This window comes from Apus apus, chromosome 3 (assembly GCF_020740795.1).
Source record: "Apus apus isolate bApuApu2 chromosome 3, bApuApu2.pri.cur, whole genome shotgun sequence".
Classification (NCBI taxonomy): Eukaryota; Metazoa; Chordata; class Aves; order Apodiformes; family Apodidae; genus Apus; species Apus apus.
In genome coordinates, this window is record NC_067284.1 from 55209533 (window position 1) to 55228758 (window position 19226).

At 40.1% G+C, this 19226-nt stretch overlaps 1 protein-coding gene across 2 annotated transcripts in view; it reads right to left on the minus strand.

The window, feature by feature from the left end:
• MRPS5 (mitochondrial ribosomal protein S5) overlaps nucleotides 1–19226 on the minus strand; it is a 56452-nt gene that overhangs the window by 7985 nt on the left and 29241 nt on the right. For both annotated transcript variants that reach the window (XM_051613342.1, XM_051613343.1), the window contains exons 6-9: nucleotides 9028–9118; nucleotides 6658–6704; nucleotides 2088–2145; nucleotides 538–600 (exon numbers count right to left, since the gene is read on the minus strand). In XM_051613342.1, coding sequence (XP_051469302.1) covers nucleotides 538–600; nucleotides 2088–2145; nucleotides 6658–6704; nucleotides 9028–9118 — 259 coding nt within the window. The remainder of the gene's footprint in view (nucleotides 1–537; nucleotides 601–2087; nucleotides 2146–6657; nucleotides 6705–9027; nucleotides 9119–19226) is intronic.

Consider the following 19226-nt stretch of genomic DNA (forward strand, 5'->3'; position numbering starts at 1 on the left):
GAGGGCTAGGCACGTAGATGCACCTTGCAATCTGATTCCCATTTGAAGCACTCCCACTAATGCATACTAAACCACTTCTGAATCTCCTCTTGGAAACAGAAATTAAGAAAATCACTGAAAAATAATGGAATGAACCTATCAGTTCTCAAAAGCATCAGCAAGGCATACAGTGGCGAGAAAAACCTATAGGGTTCTTCTAAAAGCCTTTGTCTCCAACATCTATGCTATTAGACTTTTCCACATCTAGGTAATTTAGAGCAGAAGGAACTACACTTAGGAAGCGTGAGAGAAAACCAGGAATAGAACTCCCATCAGTGTAAGAGGAGAAATCCCTGATTTACAATAACAAAGCCCTGTCATCAACATTAGGCATTCTTAATGAAAAATAGTCATCTTCAACATTTAAAACATGGTAGAGCAGCACCAAATGATCCAACTCTAAGTAAACAGACATTGCACAGATTTAACTTAATCTAAGACATATATTTGGTAATACCATTAATAAAACTTCCAACATTTCCAAGCAGCTTTCCTTACCTTTGTTTTGCTTCTTCATGCGGATGGTTGTGCTTTTAAATTTCACTGCAATGTCATGATAAACTGGAGGGGAGAAAGAGAAAACCAGTGTGACAGCTAAATTCTTTCTTCTAGAAGAGTTTTAGTTCAGCACATCTAAGGAGTATCTTTCAGAACTGAACGGGAAGTTGGTTTTACTTTCCTCTGACTTCTTTAAAGACAAAGGTTAATCTAGGTAAATTTCTGGTATAGAAAAGGAATGTTTACACATCTGTAAATACTATGTTGCTATTGTACATAAAACCAAGTTTCACTTGAAAAATATGTAGTGTCTATATGCCTCCTATGATCCTCACTTAGCTTTGAAGTGAGTTCACGTGATACAATTTAACCTTTTTCCTCATACTCAGATTTTCCTGGTAATTCAGCTTTTAACTTAAGATTTTTCCACAGGCTTCAGGGTTCTTGGATTTTCCACACGGAATATTTACCATTCCACTCTTCCCACTTCTCTCTGCTTCAAAAGGAACCCCAAACTCGTATCCTCGGGTGGGTGGCTGTTACATACATCTGATTATGTGACTCAATCTCTGCACAGTGGATTCTAGCACTGCAGTCAAGATGGCTCAGAGAGGACCTCTGTATTGAGTCGAATGAAAAGCATGGTGGAAACAGCACCAATATTCAATTAAATCCCCAACTTGCTAGTGCGAATTAAAAACGCTCAAGCAATGGACCCATGAGGACAACTGCAGTTTTGGATTTGTAAGCTGAAGTTTTATTATACTGAATATTCATCTACACATTGACTTAAATATTCATATACCCTGGAATGTACTATCTTTCAACAATTTTTCTGAAAGATAACTGAATTATTTGGTATGCTAGTGCCACATCTGACATCAGAGAGTGCTTGCATGGTATTGCATTAACAAAAAGCTACCATGCAGCATCAGACTGACTTCTCCAGCCCTCATTCTCCCCAGACGCTGGGCTTTGTCAGCTTACATGGGTTGAGCTAACATGGTGTAATCTCTGGCATACAAAGGGGAGTTCACTGCAAAGAGAAGATGCCCAGCCTGTACCTGACCTCCTTAGCTGAAACTGCACCAGCAGAGATCTAATCTTGCTACTACCACCACCCCCATGTTTAAAAAGCCTGAAATAATATGGATTAAGTAGCCAAATTTTAAACATGCCAAAGGCAGGAGAAAAGAAGGGAGATCGACCTCAGTATTTTAACACCACCACCTGGTATATAATAATATTTTTTCATGGACCTTCCCTACAACTGTTGATACAAACCTGAGTGAAAGTAAAGAGTAAACCACATATTAATTCCAGGTAGTAGTGAATTATTTTACAGAGGGATTGACAGACTATGTGTTCTGACATGACCACTGTCTAGCTAAAACAGTCTGGGGCTAAGATTTCATACAGCATGCTGGGGAAACAAAGTAATGCACAAAGCATAATAATACAGTGCTTTGTAACAAGTTGCAACCAGTTCTTGTTGGTATATTCAGCAAATATTGAAAGTTAAAGGAGTCTAAAAGAATCATAACACTTACTTGTGTGGTTCTGGTACAGCTCTATAAAATGTAAGCAGCGTATTGCTTTATTCTTTGCCTAGGGAACAAAAGCAAACACCGTTTTTTTCTTTAATTCTTCTGTAAAGTATTTGAAATTTACCATTGTTCAGTTAACTACAGAGAAAAAAAAGAACGCAAGAAAACTCAGGAAAACAGGTTGGTCACGTTAAACCATTAAGAAAATGAAAATGTTACCTTTAAAGAAATGCTTTCTCCTAACAGATTTAATATTTCAAAAAATTTCTGAATATAGCATCAACTTTATCAAATTGTGCATTTAGGATTGCTACTTAGGTAGTTTAGTTGAGCATTACAACACAAACTAGATTAATATAGATGGACAAGTAACATCTTGAGCTCTAAAGCATCCTTAATGTGGGAAAACAGAACCTCTATTGTGCTTTGGTTTAGCTTTCTTGGAAGGACTTGTGCAGAGCAGTGTGAGATGAGCAGTGCCTGATTGGGCATTTGGCCTCGGACCCAACAAGTTGGCTGATCTGTGTCTGGTAGGGAGGACAGGCCCAGTTCACTGGCTGGAAAAAATCCATCCTGTCCTTGTCTGCTTATCATCAAACCCAGGTGCCTGGTGGCTCCATGACAGGACTGCATGTGGCTTGTGAAACAAGTGAGAGCTCTGCTGCTGTCAGAGGTTGCATCTGGTGATTTGCATGACAAGTGAGCCCTGGGAGTTAACCAAGCTTGAACTTACATGTGAAGTGGGCACTGGGCATCTCCCTTACCTTTTTCCTAACTAATAAACATAAGTCTGTTAAGAACCAACCAATATGCTAGTTATGACCTAAGTCCTACCTCATCAATAAGGGTTAAATTAGTATTTGAATTCTTTATTCTGAGTGAGAAGAGCACCTCCCCTGGATGGGCCTGACCCACTCTTCTGCCCCCATACCTCCTTGGGTAGGATATCACAGCTTTCACCTGTTGGGTAGGGGTGAAAGCATCCCCAGATGTATTCTGTACTTTGTGTCATTATTATTGCTAGCAACGTCAACATCTATTAGCAGCGCTGTTGTCGTCGGCGCATTTATCAATGGCTATCTCAAGCTTGTTACGTCTGTCACCTTCATAAATAACCTTACATTTACCTCTAACTACTTTGTATTTGCCACTTTGGGATCATGTTCTCACAGCAGGCCTCGCTTGAGGACACAGAGACACACAATGTTGGTGAGTGGTTGTACACAAAAACACACGTGATCCTTTAGACATAAATGGTCGATGAAGACCTGGCATGTAAGACTGCAGCTCAGCCACCCCCAGCACCCCGGTATATGAGGTTTGTTGGATGGCAAGGGGCTGTAGTCTGAAATCCTGTGGCTTCAATGGGAGGGTCCTCCTCAACCACACATCCATGTCACACTGATCTGTTCAGCAACATGCCCGTTTCACACCTCCTTCCCCCAGCTTTTTGCCTTCACATGACAGTAAATTTGCCTCGGACAGGACAGCCATGGATAAACTGCTACAACAATATAAACGTGCACCATCTCAAGCAGGAATAGAATGGGCCCAAAAATACTGGCAAAATGAAGGAAAAAGTGGACGAACAAATAGTGCAGGAGTGAGCAAAAGTGCAGAAGGGGGAAGTAAAGGAATTGTCAGTGCTATCCTAGGGGCTTGTTTATCTTGAGGACAAAAGGAGATCCAAGAGCCCCCACCCCCCAAAAAGACTGCAGTTGCAGGTTATACTACTTTAAGAGCAGAGGTCCTCTCTGCTAAAGTAGACCCTTACCACTGAAAATCAAGATCTAAAAACAGAAAAAAGAGAACTCAGCAGGCTATTGGCCATGGCTGAAAGGTGAGAAAAGGAACTACATAAAATCAGAGCTCTTATTAAGCCGGTTGCCATCCACTACCTTGGCTAATCAAATCTGCAAACTGGTACACTGTGTGAGAACCTAACTCCTGGGATGGGGACATCTGGTGTGATATGAACAATGATGAATCAGTAGAAAACTCTGATTGTGCCCCAGAACCTGTATCTAAACAACCATTAATTAAAACTGAAACAGCAGCTGAGGGAGGAGACGCTGCTTGTACTACTGTACAAAGTGTCCCGTCGTCTCTTGCTGAATTGGCAAAGTTACAGGAAAAATATTCTAGGTGCCCAGAGGAATCTGAGACTGAATATATCTGGAAAGTCTCCCTTACAGGGGGAGAACAAATACTTTTGAGTGAGGACAAAGCCAGAGGTTACTGGGGCCCTGGGGTGTTTCTCACCACTATACCAGGTGATCACAACCACTGGCTAACTGCCTGGGCAGTGTATCAGGCTGGTGGGATTGACCCCTTAGAACAAGGTGACCCTGTTGCTATTGAGACTGCAGGGTTTTCAGACCTTGCCCAAGCTGTGCAAAAGGCAGCTTGCATTCAAGCCATGTATGAGAGAAGATCAGAGCAAGACTCCCTCATAGTAGCCTGTATCAACAATGCAAGGCTAACTTCTCTTCTCCATGGTCTCCTGGAAACCTTAAAACACTATGCTCAAGATCACATACAAGAGGCTACTGTGCCTTCAGCTGCCAAAAACCACCCCCCCACAGCTTGATTACATCTCTACCTGTGCCTCCAGTACCATAGCAGCAGCTGCCACTCCAGCAGCCACTGGTCCCCCACTCCTGCCTGCCAGCATACCCATCTGGGGTGAGTTTGTGCAAGACATCATAAATTTTGGTTGTCACATGGGCTGGACAGGATTGCCTCCCATAAAACCTCCCAAACCACCACGATGGGAACCTCCCTGGCAGGTTTGGCAGGTCCATCCCCGTAACTCTACATTTCGGACCAATTCTAAAGTAAAGTTTGATAGGGAACATAATGATCTTTGGCGCAGAGCCTTGGAGCTGGGGGTGAAATGCAGGGCACTAAATGGCATATCCACTGCTGACCTCTGAGTGCTGGTACAATCACTAAGCCAAAAAATTAACTCTCCAGCAGGATGTCAAGAGAGTCAGCAGAAAATAAACCCAAGCTTTTAGCTCTGGAGCCTTCAGCCCCATCACAGGACTTAATAGACTTAAACACTACATCATCACAAAATGGGTATCCTCAGGAAGGGCTGTGAGCCACCTCCTCTCAGTGGGTCCTGGTTTTACAGTGGTTCACAAATAAACACAATTAAACATTATCAACATTCCAGTAAGACCACATAAAATTTGTGTAAATTTCCTTACTGATACTGGTTCTCAAATGTCAGTTGTTACTAACAAAATGGCAGGGGATTTAAACTTTATCCCTAGACCCTGGAAAGTGGGCTACACAGAGATTGATGGGGTCATAAAGGAATGCCCCACAGCCAAAATTGGCTGCCCAGTGAGCAGAGGCTCACTCATGCTGAAGCTTCAGTGGGTGCTGCAAAGACTAACATTTTGGGATTTGATGTACTGTGTGGTAGGATGTGAAAACTTCCTGATGGCAGTGTATGGAGTTTTGCTGGTAGAGGAGAAAAACCTGACAGGGACATGGTTAAAATTAAAAATTTGCTAGAGGCATCTATGCCTCTACCCCTGTAGAAACTCACAAAAGTAAAGCAATACCCTCTGCCATCTGCCACAAACTTGGGAATTGACAAGGTGGTAGCAAACCACCCTGGAGGAAAGGCACACATTCGTCTTATGATTTTCCCATCTGGCCAGTTAAAAAGCCAAATGGCCAGTGGAGGCTCAGGGTGGATTTTAGACAGCTGAATTTTAACACAGCTCCTTTAACTGCTGCAGTGCTGAATCTTTCAGAACTGGTAATTCAGATTCAGGGAGCATCCCACTTGTGGATGGCCACTCTAGATGTAAAAGACATGTTTTTCATTATTCCACTCAAAAAATGTGACAAGGCTCAATTCGATTTTACCTGGGAAGTGGTTTAGTACACATTTAACAGGCTGCCCCAAGGGTATAAGCACTCCCCTACCACTGCTCACAACACTCTAGCTGAAGTCGTAGCAAAAATTCCCCTCTCACTGGGTGTTACAGTGTATCAGTAGATTGATGATATAGTAATCGGTGGAGAGAGCCCCGACCAGGTCGAGCATCCTATGAGAAACATATGGGAAAAGTTAAGAGGTCTGGGTTTAGATATCCCCCAGTCTAAGAGTCAGAAGAGGTTAAATTCCTTGTTGGATAGCAAGGGACTGTAGTCTGAAATCCTGTGGCTTCAATGGGAGGGTGTCCCTCCCACACATTGTGTCACATCAATCTGTTCAGTTGCATGTCTGTTTCACACCTTTTTGTCTTCACGTGACACTTAACAAGTTCTTTAGGATGTATAAGAGAACAAGTCCTACAGAGTAACTTCATAACCAGATTGTATGCTATATAGATACTGGAAACAATTGAGCAAGGTGGGGATGGGTACAAGCTGCACAAAAGGGAAGGGAAAGAAATGAAAGTGTATTAACACAATCTCATTGCAGAGAAATCTCTTTTTTTTATCAAAATAGCCAAATTACATACCTGGACTTGCTTCTTTGCATAGAATACAAAAGCTAGTGAGTATTTAAAAAAATTAAAAGGAACAAATAATTCACTCAACATACTTTCCGTAAAGCATTCATCCTGTCACCTGCTTTTCCCATTGCAAAACCTGCAAGATAAAAAAGGAATGTCATTACTGAAAAATAAATGAGGCAAGGCCTTCAGAAAACAAAAGGGAAAAAACAGAGAACTTCACACAATCAAGTTTAGTACCTCCCATTTCCACTCCATGGCAAAGATCGTAGGCAGAAAATGGTCCAGAGAAAATCACACAAAAAGTAACAGTTTAGGTGTTATGAATATCTAACAGTTGGATTCCAATTGCTTGTTGTCAAATGAAAAAATAAAGGCTTTAGTTATTTCTTTTGTGCATTTGTCCAAACTTTTTCCAAAAAACTGAATAGTGGTGACTGCTTCAACTAAAAAAAAAAAAAAGTCCAGCCTTTTGCTTTAAAAAAAAACGAAGGGAATGAAGAAAAAAAAGGAAGCTGATGAAGTTGCAACTGCATCTGTACAAAGAGTAGCTCCAAGACTCTAAAAGCAAAGGAGACTGGGTTTCTATTAGTGAAATAGAGTATATGAAAACCAGGTTTAACAGAACAGTGCATTTGCAAAAAACCCATGCCTGTATAATAGAGAAAAAATGGACTGCCAGTTTACAAACTAGCACCTAATTCCCTCTGGACCCTCAGGCCTACTCCTGTTTACCACGTGAACAGTGGTAGTGATGAATAGATTTCACAGCAGTCTTGGAGTATTTGCAGTCAGCTCAGGGTGGGGCATCAAGTGACTGCACAGAATGAATAAGAGGGTGTGACAACTGTTTTTACAAACTCTGTAGTCTAACAATGTCAAGGTAGAACGAATTACAATAATTTAACTTCAAATCAGCAGATCTAGCATCCTTGGATGTTTCTGTTGTGTCAGCTGGGGTGTAGATTACCTTGTATTCAAAAGCCTAGTCCAAAAATCAATGGGATTAGACCCACTGGCCAACACATCTATCTAGAGATAGCTCAGTCATCACTACCCTGCATACATAATTGTGCTTAGAGTTCTGTTACAAGGAAATCACAACTAAACTGAATGTCTCTGACCAATATTCTTTCTCAAGTCTTTGATGTGGAAGGAAAAATGTCTCTTCTCACAGCTCATATTATAAGATACTTCATAATCTTATTTTGATTTGTTCTACTTACTTTATGCTGTAGACAGCATTTCTGTGGTTAGACTTCAAATTGCTTGCTGAAGAGACTGTTATAAGAGTTATAATGGAGAAAGCCTACAAATGGGTCAAGCCACAGATCACCGAAGATACTATGAGACCACACTCAAAAGACTCTTGAGTATTCTATTTTTTTCTAAAAGTGTAAGAATATAGTGTTTCTAGGTAGCCCATGATTAATTTCAATAAAATAAGAAAGCTTCTTAGAGAGGGTGAACCAGAAGGAAATTTAGGGTCTTCTGATTTGACAGATTCATTAACAATTTCTGCATCAAGATGCTAGCTGGGACTATCAGTAAACAAGCACTTTTAAAATAACAGCAGTAATACTTCCAATAGACTATCCTGAGACTTAAGGAGAAGAAAAAAACAAACTGAGATTTATACTAATTCTACTTAGAAATACTAACTCTAGCTAGAAAATAACCCAGGAAAATGCACAACCAATCATGCTGCCCTCTGCTGCAAAGTGGTCACTGCTATTAGAGCGAATAAAAATAAAACCCCAAGAACACCATCAACACGAAAGTGATTTTCAAAACCAGAAAAACCAATTCACGTCCACTGAACCCTACTTCCCTATGACCCTTATCTGCCCTACTCACAACAGAGGCCCAGATTCCTTTTAGTCAAGCACAGGTATCTCTGTGAAGAGCACACTCAGCTGAGTTTTCTTCCAACATCAGTGCAAGGCACGAATACTTCCTGGGGCACGTCAGCTCACCTGCAATTCCAGATACCTTCTGTGCGTGCCTGATTCTTCTCTTTCATGAGAGTAAACAGCTACAATCTGCAGCTGGGTGCCTAAGACTAGCTGAAACAAATGCAGATATGCATGCATGGCTGAATACTTCCAGACTTTGGAGTTAATTTTAAACATAAACAGTAGCTACAGTAAAGAGAAAATGTGTACAGGAAAGCACAGATGATCCCTTCTGATAGGATCTACCAGTGGTCAGATCCATCACTCTGGAGTTAAAAATAAACAAGTTTTTACTGCTGGATAATATATAATATATGCTGCAAACCTAATCACCTATTACTACATTCCCCATATTTTTCCTAACACAAAATGAAGTGTCCCAATGAATACATACATAATTTGATAATAAAGCTTATTTTTGTAGAGGAAATCACCATACCTCCCAAAGTCATATTACAAACAGTGATTAATTTGTCATCTTTCTCATACAGTAAATGAACATACCTGCAGCCCCTTTACCATTTCCAATAGCCACTAGGGCACGTATTGATTTTTTTCTGCCTTCCTTTGCCTTCATACAAAAAACATTTTTCACCTGAGGGAAAAAAAACATAAAGCACCTTGTTATGGCAGTCTGTACTTTTTTTTTTTTTTTTTTAAAAAAAAAAGACAGTCAGTTTACCACAAAGGAATTAGAGGTTTGTAATTGAAACCTTACAATATGTATTGTCTTTGTCAATGGGTATCATTTGCAGTGGGACACTGGCTTGAAGGCATTAAATACATAAAGGCTGCTAAAAATCTCTACTCAGGCATGGAAGAAGCTACCTCAGTGTAGTTTCATTAAAATATCCTCTTTGTTGTGTTTAGCTGTGCAACACATAACCCTCTCATGCTGCTGCCTTCATGTGTGACTTCAATTGTGATGAAAGAACATGGGGAAAAAATACTATCTCACTGCCTCACTCATGTTTTAACATATTTTAGAAGCACTCTCAGGAATTGCTCAAGGCATGCTGTTGCTTTACAAGGGTTAAAACTTAGGACAGAAATCTACTCACTGACTGCAGAAGGCAGTCTCATTACTGAGATGACAGCTGCTAAAAGGAAGACTTAAATTAAGAGAAGGGAAGAAGAAAATGGTATCTTGTTCCTGGAACTAGAAATGTTTACAGAAATTCTGCAAGAAATTCAAGCAAAGATGCACGCAAGATACGGAGTTTGGAGTGGAGGACACAAAACAACAATAGGGGAGACAGGTGGCCTCATGGTTAACATTCTGAAAATCTAAATTTGCTTCTGCCTGTGCTATAGACTCCTCTGTGTGACTATAGGCAAGTCACTGCTTTATAGCCTCCCTTCTTAAATGGTTTATTACATCTTCTGAGACCCGCTGTCCATCTAGCTCCTGTTCTACTTTCTTAGGTTTTTTTATATATTAAAATATATGTTTATGTAAATATACACATATGCTATACATATATTTTATATACTGTGTATCATATAGACACTATATAAAAATATAAAATACATTAAAAATACAGATAAAAATAACATACTGGATATTGCTTGACTGTGTTAGTACCTGTGTCTCAGAATTACCAGTCAAAAGACACAATTTGCTTCATAGTCCGTTTTCCCCCTTCCTTTCAAATGCATCATGGTTTGCTTTCCTGAAGCCTCAGTATGATTTCCATAAATTACAGTAACAGCTAAAATAAACATGCATTGTTAATACATGAATTAAGTAGTGCTCTTCCCTTTTCCCTATATGCAATTCTTCAGTAAGCTAGTCTGGTTGCAATGTTATACGTTTGAAAGCAGATTATTATCAAATAATTGGCCATGGCTAAAACATTCTTACTGCAATTCACAAAAAATACCCCACAAAACAGAACAAAACAAAAGATCCAACAAAAAAAACCACATAGGTGCAGATTAGGAATGAGTGCTTCTGAAAAACTCCAACTTGCTTTCATTAAAACAAAGATGCTGTGAAATTCATGGGGCACATATATTCTAGAGAGCACTTCAAAGAAATACAAGGTTTGCTAATTGCTTATTTCAAGCTATTTTTCTTTCTGCCATGTTACTGCTTAGAAGAACAAGCTAAAAAACCCCAATCCCCTAAGATGCAAGTGCCTGTAGAAAACAGGTTATCTATAGAAATTGCAAAATAATGATGAAAGAGTGAAGTAGAATGATCTCTCCAGCAGCATCAAAAGCCCATTACTTTTGCTTTTCAGATACTTTTGTCTTCTATAGACAATCTGAATAAACACTTGTACCAAAAAATAAAAAAGCTGGCATGTGTACTGTCAAAAAAAAAAAAAAAGGCTGTGATTTTAGTAGAAATCTTCTCAGAAGTTATTATTCTCCCTTTCCAGAAGGTGGCAATAAAGACACTTGCAATGAGCTTCTCTAGAAGCCTTCCTAAAACTGCTCCTGTCAGCTGTTTCTGAGCAGCTCTGAAGGAAAATGTGTTCAGTCACCCATCACAGTCAGTGCTATTTAATCTCTCCTGAAACGCTGTGAATGCCTTTCAAGCTTGAAAATGTGCACAGGCAGCCATGACTGCTGGAACAACATTGTCCTTAGATTCTCCCTGCCACAGCCTCGTGCCTTCCTACATCAAAGCAAGCAGTGCTCTCCTGGAGCACGCTCAGCCGTCCTTCCCAACCATCTTGGAAATGAAGCATGCAGCTGAGAGCCCATCATTAAACTGCACTGGAATTAATTAATACACAATGAACAATGTGCCACTTTTAAAACAGCATGACCTCCTAAAAGTGACTAAACTAAGACACAATTACCTCTTTTTACTAGATTGCCACTCAAGCCAGATTTAAAGCCAATTTTTAAAATTTGAAAACAGATGCACGCTCAACCTTAATCAGTGTATCCCAAATTGACTGTCTCCCTGTATTCATTACCCAGTGGTGATAACACAACTTTAGCTTTCTTTCAAGAGCTGAGAGAAGAACAGCATCTCTCCAATACAAAATTAAAACATTTCAAACATTTATTAAGAGGATAAATGGCAAGTTTCAAAGGTGCAGTTGAAAGTCTGGAAATAGGCTACAGTCAGAGACAGGCTGCTAGAGGTTATTATGATTTCAAGTACTTACCAGCTGTTGCACTCTTGTTAGAAAAAGGTAAAAAGCCAACACTTCCCTAGAGATTCTGCTCTTGTAAAAGCAGAATGACAGGCCAAATTGATTGCCCTTGGAAAGGCCTCCTTTCTAGAAATCACATTCTAGTAATGATTTTTAGGAACCTGCTACCTCTGGGCCACACTCTTGATGCTGCTATTCTTTTGCTGCTGTTAGCACATAAGGACTTCATTGCATAAGGACATCTGGTCCCAGTATTTCTCTAAGGTACAAGATGATACAAGGTAAAAATGAGAGCAGGGCGCAGTGCTGAAAGATTTGCACTTCCATGCAAGTGGAGCCTAGAGAGTCTCAGGGACACAGCTAAAAGGCTTGGGAAATCTGTTACCAAAAAGAATTTAGAAACAAACTTGTAAATAAAAATCAAGCCCATGCTAGCTCGTACATGTCCAGATCACCCTTCTCTTCCCCATGAACAGCACCAAGGGCAGAGCAGATTTGCACCAGTGACAGAACATCTCCCAGCAGTAGCTAAAAATCAGAAATTGCACAAGCTAGCTGGAGGGCAGAACTAGTATTGCTGACAAGTGACAGGGGTGTCATATGGTTCCTCTCAAAGTGTGCACATGGTGGGCAGTGACAAGGCCAGTGCTTCAGGAGCAAGCAAATCAGTCTGTCTTCTGCTGTGGTATCTATGTGATCCTCTTCAAGCCAGTGAATTTATCAGACCATACTGATGCTTAACATTAGTGTTAGGGAGGGCTGAATTCAGTAGCCCAGCAGAGGTGAGGCTGCCATGGCTCCTTGCTCCCAGGTCCAACAAGTAGCAAGGTGCTAAGGTATGTCAGGAATGGACACCAACTCCTGCAGTTCCGAGTTTGGGACCTTGTCCTGCCTGGCCACTGGAGCCCAGCCCATACCAGTCCCCCCAAGAAGCCTTTGCATTTAGTCTCTGCAGATCTCACACACACGCAATGGTGAGATTAGACAGAGAGATAATTACAAAAGGATTTATTTAATAAGAAGATAAAAGATTGTGGTGATCAGTCGTAGGGCTCAGTCAGACAAGCATACTGACTGGCCTGCTCTTAAATGCAGCCAGCCCCTTTTATACTCCTCCTCTCTCTCCGTTCTCCTCCATTCCTCCTCTGTTCCTTTCCTATCCCTTCCTCTGCACATTCTTTCAGCAGTTTGCACAGTTCCAGTGCCACTTCTCCAACATCCTGGATCCTCAGGTTTGCATCCTCATCAGTTGCAAATTTCCCCATAGCTTTCTGATAGCCCACCAACGTGTGCAACCGAAAAGGCTGTTTCTTTCCTTTGCCTGCATTATGCCTCTCTGCTAGGTTTGTGTTTCCACAGATTTTGCTTACAGCTTCCCCTTTTTCCTTAGCATCCCGCTGGACTTCTATCAGACAGTCTTAATGAAGTAAAGATCCTCACATTTCACATGCCCTTAGCAACTAGCGTAGTTGACCAGGTTTGGTTCTCATTACTGTCTGCCTTTTAGCTTGTTGGTCAGGTTTCCTCTCTGTATGTTCTCTTTTACAGATTTTCCCTTATTATCCCCTTTCTACATTGAAAAGGTACTTAAGCATTTAGCCTTAAAGGAGATGCTCTCTCCATCCATGTAGCCTTACAGAAAGCTGGGAATGCAATCTCAGTGGACACAGACATAAATGCATCTATACACCACATAAGCATATTTACACAGCAAGCCTTGCAGATCAACACAAACAGAAACTCAGACAAACACAAACAGCACTAATAGTGTCATCCTGTTCCTCTCTCTGACTGATCAGGATGAAGGTCCAATAGTGGGAAATATATATATACCCCAGCTGCTGAAACTTAGACCCCCCCCCACTGCCCATACACACACATGTACACAGTAAATAAGAGTCTCTAGCCCAAGAAGATAGTTACAAATTGAGTTTAATAAGAAGTCAGGACAGACTGTACTCATCAGACACAGGTTAAGGCAAGACATACATAATGACCAGCCCTGCTTAAATGTGAGCCACCCTTTATACGCTCTTATCCCTCCATTTTCCCACATTTATGCCTCTCCAGATCACCTAGATTCCTTCCTTGCTCTCCCTTTGGTTCCTGCTGTAGACATCCCCTAAGTCTTGTCTAATACTGGAATGCTCTCTCCCTGCATTTCATAATCTGTCCCTTACCCCTTGGCAGTAAACGCCTTCTGAGTCTGTGAGGTGCTCTGGAGAGCCTCCTCTTGGTAGATGTCACCCCTGGACCACAGGGCTAAGGCTACCCCAGTACAGCTTCAGGAGGAGCGAAACAAGGTGTTTGTCTCTCTGAGTCTGTAATTTTGGTTCCCCTGCCTGCCTCTGTGCTCCTCATGTCTGTTCAGATGAGCCACTGATGCAGTTATGGCTCTCCTGTGATGGGCCTGGGAGTAGAGCCCACAGAGTGCTACTTCCGTTCCTCTACCTGCTATTGCCTCTGCACTCCTTTTTATGTGGGCAAACAGACCTCTTGTCACATAACCTAAGTGTCAGTACTCTCTCCATCTTGGCCATCAGTAGCATAAAGAAAGTACTTCTCTCTTGAAGAACTGGATTCCATAGCTATATACCTCTGAGAAGCAGGAAGATTAGAATAGCCATCCCGTCCACAGTGCATCAACCCCTGAAGGACCCAGTAAGCAGAGAAATGGCAATACAGAAAATAATCTGGGCTCCTCTATCCCCCACTCAGCAAAACAGATCAAAGGTTTTGACCAGATACTTTTAAGTGTTTTTCATATAGGTTGACTGATGACAGCTCTGGGGTAAACCCCAACTGCAGTTTTCATCCAAATTAGTAATGAGCCCAGCCTGCAGAGAAACTACCGACTACGCCATGTTTAGTGTTGATAGTTTTCCTGTCACATGTATGAAACTCTCATAATCACTAGGAAAAATAACATAGCTCAAATGCCCTATGGACACAGCATGTGTCTAAATGTGGCTTCATAATACAGCTCACACCTGAGTACAGATCCTTTGGATTAACCCCACAATAGTGCATGCTCAAAGCCACACTACATCTGAAATGGCTTTGTTTCCTTTTCAAAGAATGATCCATAATTATGCCAAATTACAATTAATTTAAAAGCTTTTGAATGTTCCAAATACCGATTATTTCATCCATACAGGCTGACAGGTAAAAGCAACAAAAAGATGTAATTATTTAGTCAACAGACACAGTTGAAGTTAGCATCTCTAAATTCTACTTTAAAGGCAGGCAAAAACTCTTGAGTACTCCAAGAATATCAGAAATAAACTCTAATGCACAGCTCCTGACTTCTCATTCCTTCCTGTAACAGTTTGCTTCAGGAGCTATCTTAAAAGCTGTCTGAAATTTTTAACTGACTCTCTAAAGACATTGTCAGTATCATCGTGGGAACAGAAAACTTGCCTGTAGCTCTAAAAGCAAAATCTAGAGCTCCAACACCCCAAAAGTACTTCTGAGCCAACATCTCATTTGAAGGAAATTACTACTCAGAGAGTATTCTGTATACCATATAATTTATCAGTCAAGGATATCAAACAATAGATCTCAGATACTATAATTTCATGCAGCATTTCCTTTTCACAAGCCTTTCTGATTGCATCCTTTGCAAAAACAATAGCTAGAAAACAATTTCCAATGACTTATAAAAAGAAACAAAGGTTTTAGACCGTGTATTAATAAATATTCTTTTTGTTAAAAGTAACAAGTCTACCAAGATTAATTCTTGTCTAAAACCAACCAAGTACTGGTGGGTTTTTTGCTATTTTGAGGAAAATTGAAACCATGGCCTTATATTCAATTAACAACACCCTGCTGCATCTAAACAATTTGTTTAATGAATGCACAACAAATGACTGTAGAGCAATGCAGTTACAACACCCTTCTGTGTTCATATTCCCTACAGATAGCTCTCTACAGTTGCATGAACTTTTGTAACAATACATTTAGAAATACTTAACTTTTGTTTTTCTGACTTTACTCCTGCTTTCCACATACAAATATAAAGCTACGGTTCCTAAGGCAAGTCAATTCTCCATGGCTTGGTAAAGAAAGTCTAGTTGTTCCTAGACTCACCATCCCTGACCAGTCCCAGAAAAGAAAGAGAGTCCCCAAAAAACCAATCTTCTCTGCTTCACCACTGACATTTGCCAAGGGTTGTATTCAGATGATTAAGTAAGTACAGGTGACATTTAACTGCAAGAACATAAACTTTGAAACATTCAGCTTCTGCTAATCTTCTCCAGCTAGGAACACAACTATACACTCTATTCCTGCTCAGATTTTGGCTAACATATGGCTCATGCTAAGGCCTGATGGATGCTGGAAGCAGCTCCATTAGGTCAAATTGAAGGCAACATGTAGGCAAACATGATGGCCAGGAAGGGCTAAAGGTCATTATGCAGTCACTTCATCTGCAGCCATCAACCTTGCATACTGATTGACTAGCAGTTTCCTCAGAATGCCCTAAATCATGGCAATGGAATAGACCAAACTTCCAAGCTGGATGGTATAGATACATCAGCTTACCCCAAAAGATTTTGCAGTGGATCCAACAGCAGCCAAACTGCTGAGGCTTCCGTGTTGCCTGGTAGGATACGGGGGAACTAGTTAGCACAAAGGGGACTGAGAGCTTGTTTGATGTGTTTGCTTGTTTTCTTTCCTAGTAAGCTCATAAAATAAAGTTTAAATTATAGACTATGCTGCCCTGTACATTTGAGCGATCCAAACAGACCTAACACTACTTTGCACATGGGTAGCACAACCCATATTAAGATGCATGTTGTGCAGACCCTGATGAGCAAACTGGTTTCTTGCAATTGTTCTCTTCAGTCTTGCTTATCCAAAGTGCCATACAACAGTTGAGGCAAATGCTGCATCCAAACAGGTCTCAGACCATCAAAACAAGCATGCCTGAACCTAGCTAAATGTCTACACAAAACAAGGAAAGATCAAAGTCACTTGACAGAAATTGTCAGCACGAAGCCTTGGCACATCAGGACTTGAATATGAACTGCCAATACTATGATACAACTCTGTAGAGCATACTCAATCTGAAGTCAATTCAACTAAGAATAAATTCTATGAAGAATACTACTGGAGGTAACAGGAAAAAAAAAAAAAAAAAGAGGGAAGAGTTAGGTGACAGCCTAGAATCCACCCTCTTGATTATAAGACAAATGTATTTCTTCTCCAAGGCTTTCTGTACAGCACATCACTAACTCGATTCCTGAGAAAATACCATCCTTGTGCTTTCACAATATCCATTCAATTCTCTAATCAATGCAACTGACTTTCACTGATTGTATTTAAGGAAGAACCAATTAATTGTTTTTACTATGAAAGTGGTAAAAACGGGCTTTCTGTTTCTTGCTGCAAAATACAATTTCCCAGCAAATATTACTTTGATCTCTTGTTCTGTAGTGAAGATAAAGATTATGGAAAAGACATATAGAAATAGCATCATTTATGCCATCTATTTAAAACAGGAATGCTTATTTCAAAACTCATACTGGTTATCAGAAAAATCATACCTCTCAAATTATCTCAGGCTCACTGCTGGCTTTGAATATAGACATTTTGCTGCTGCTGTTATTTTTCTGCAGAAAATACTTCTCTTTCTCAGTTCACATCTGTGGCAATCTCATGTAACAGCAGAGCCCCAGCCCGCTTCTAAAAGCTTTTTTATTATTACAATATAATAAAGCTGCAAAACTGACTTCTATGGCCCATGGAAGCATTGCATAGCAACTTATTTTGTTGTTTAATCTAGTGAATGTGGCTATAAATAATTATGCCAGCACAGAATGGCCAACTGTAGTAAATATCTGCTCTGGTATCCAAACTGACAGTCAGCTGCAACATGTCAAAGTAACAAACCAGCTACTTCTCTGTGATGTGCCCTTCCAATTAACCAAATGCAATGCCAACTGCAGGGCTCATTAAGAAAAATCACCTTTTATGAGCAGTGCCCATGGATGTAACCTACTACAAGATGCCTCCCAGCACAGACACAGCTAAGATGGTGCAAACGGTCTTTGCTACATCAGAATCAAAGCTGAGAGTGCCCAGTCCACTACAAAACCTCATTTACTTAAAGGAGCTTTACCAAATTGTGTAGGTTTTCCAAACCCCAACTACCTACTGTGTGTACAGCTACTCCTGATCTAAGTGGAATTAAAAAAAACACAGAGAAGGCTTTTCTGATTCTCCAGCATCTCAGATGAAGCCACACACACATGTGGTTTTAAATCTGAGAGTAACAGATTAATTTTGCATGTTAAAATAAGAATGTACAATAATTGTATGGTGCAATTCAGGACATCTCATTAATGCTCATATAAATGTTAAATTTTGTTGCATTTATGATTCTCAACATAATCCCTAAAATATTATTAAATTGGAATTTGATAAATAAGTGGATCAGATGACCCATGTAGATATGATCAGATGATCACCAGGTTTTCTTTCAATTATACCATCCTCTAAAAGCTGTTTTGGGGGAAGTCTAGACCATAAGCACACCAGTTGCTCAGGGAAGCTGCAGATATCCCCTCTCTGGAAGAGTTCCAGACCAGACTGGATGGGGCTCTGAGCAACCTGGTCTCGTGGGAGGTGTCCCTGCCCATGCAGGGGGGATGGATCTAGATGATCTTTAAGGTCCCTTCCAACTCAAACCATTCTATGATTCTATGATATAGAGCATTAAACATTAAGTGCCAGTAAAGGTCAGATACTTTGATAAATGTTACCTTAAGATTTCAAGTGAATACATTCATTAATGGAAAAGATACCCCTCATTAAACACACTTTAATTTCATTTGTTCTTGTGCATACCAGTACCACTTCACACATTCTGTTAAAAACTGTAAAAAGTCAAAGCTGATCTTAAATATCAATGGAGTTTTAAAATAAACAGTGATCATGTCCAAAGCATAAAACACTTTGTCAGCGTAACAGCAGGAATCCTACAAGTACTCATCTTCTGAGTGCTGCAGCACAAGAAAATTAAAAATAAAACAAAATTATGAGAACTTAATTCAAGAAAAATTTACCCAGGCAGCAAGGCAATGAAAAGTTTATTTAAAAAGTTTAAAGTAATCTCAAAGAGATTAAAATCTGAGTATGAGATTTTACTATAACCACAATGCAAAATCCTGAGACAGAACAACTGTTTTCAAGTATATCCTACTAATTAAAGACATGTTATTCCTTGTCAGTTTTTTCAGACGAAGGATTTTAAAAGTATTTGCATGAAGGAAAAAAAGCTGTTCCAACAGTATATGACAGTGCATGGTAGGGGACAGACAGAGTGGGATTCCTTCCAAAAAGAGCAGCTGAGGTAATGGAACACATGAAGATATGCTGTGAGTGGTTAAACAGAAACTCAAACACAATACTTTGGAACAAATACCTTGTCTGGACATATGTATAAAAAATATTGGCAAAAAATATACACAATATTTCATAGAACTGTTTGGTAAGCAAAGCCCTAGGAAAGTGATGAACAGTCATCCTTACCCATTTAAAACTACACAGCAGCTCAATGAACAGTCACTTTATCTTATAGTGATA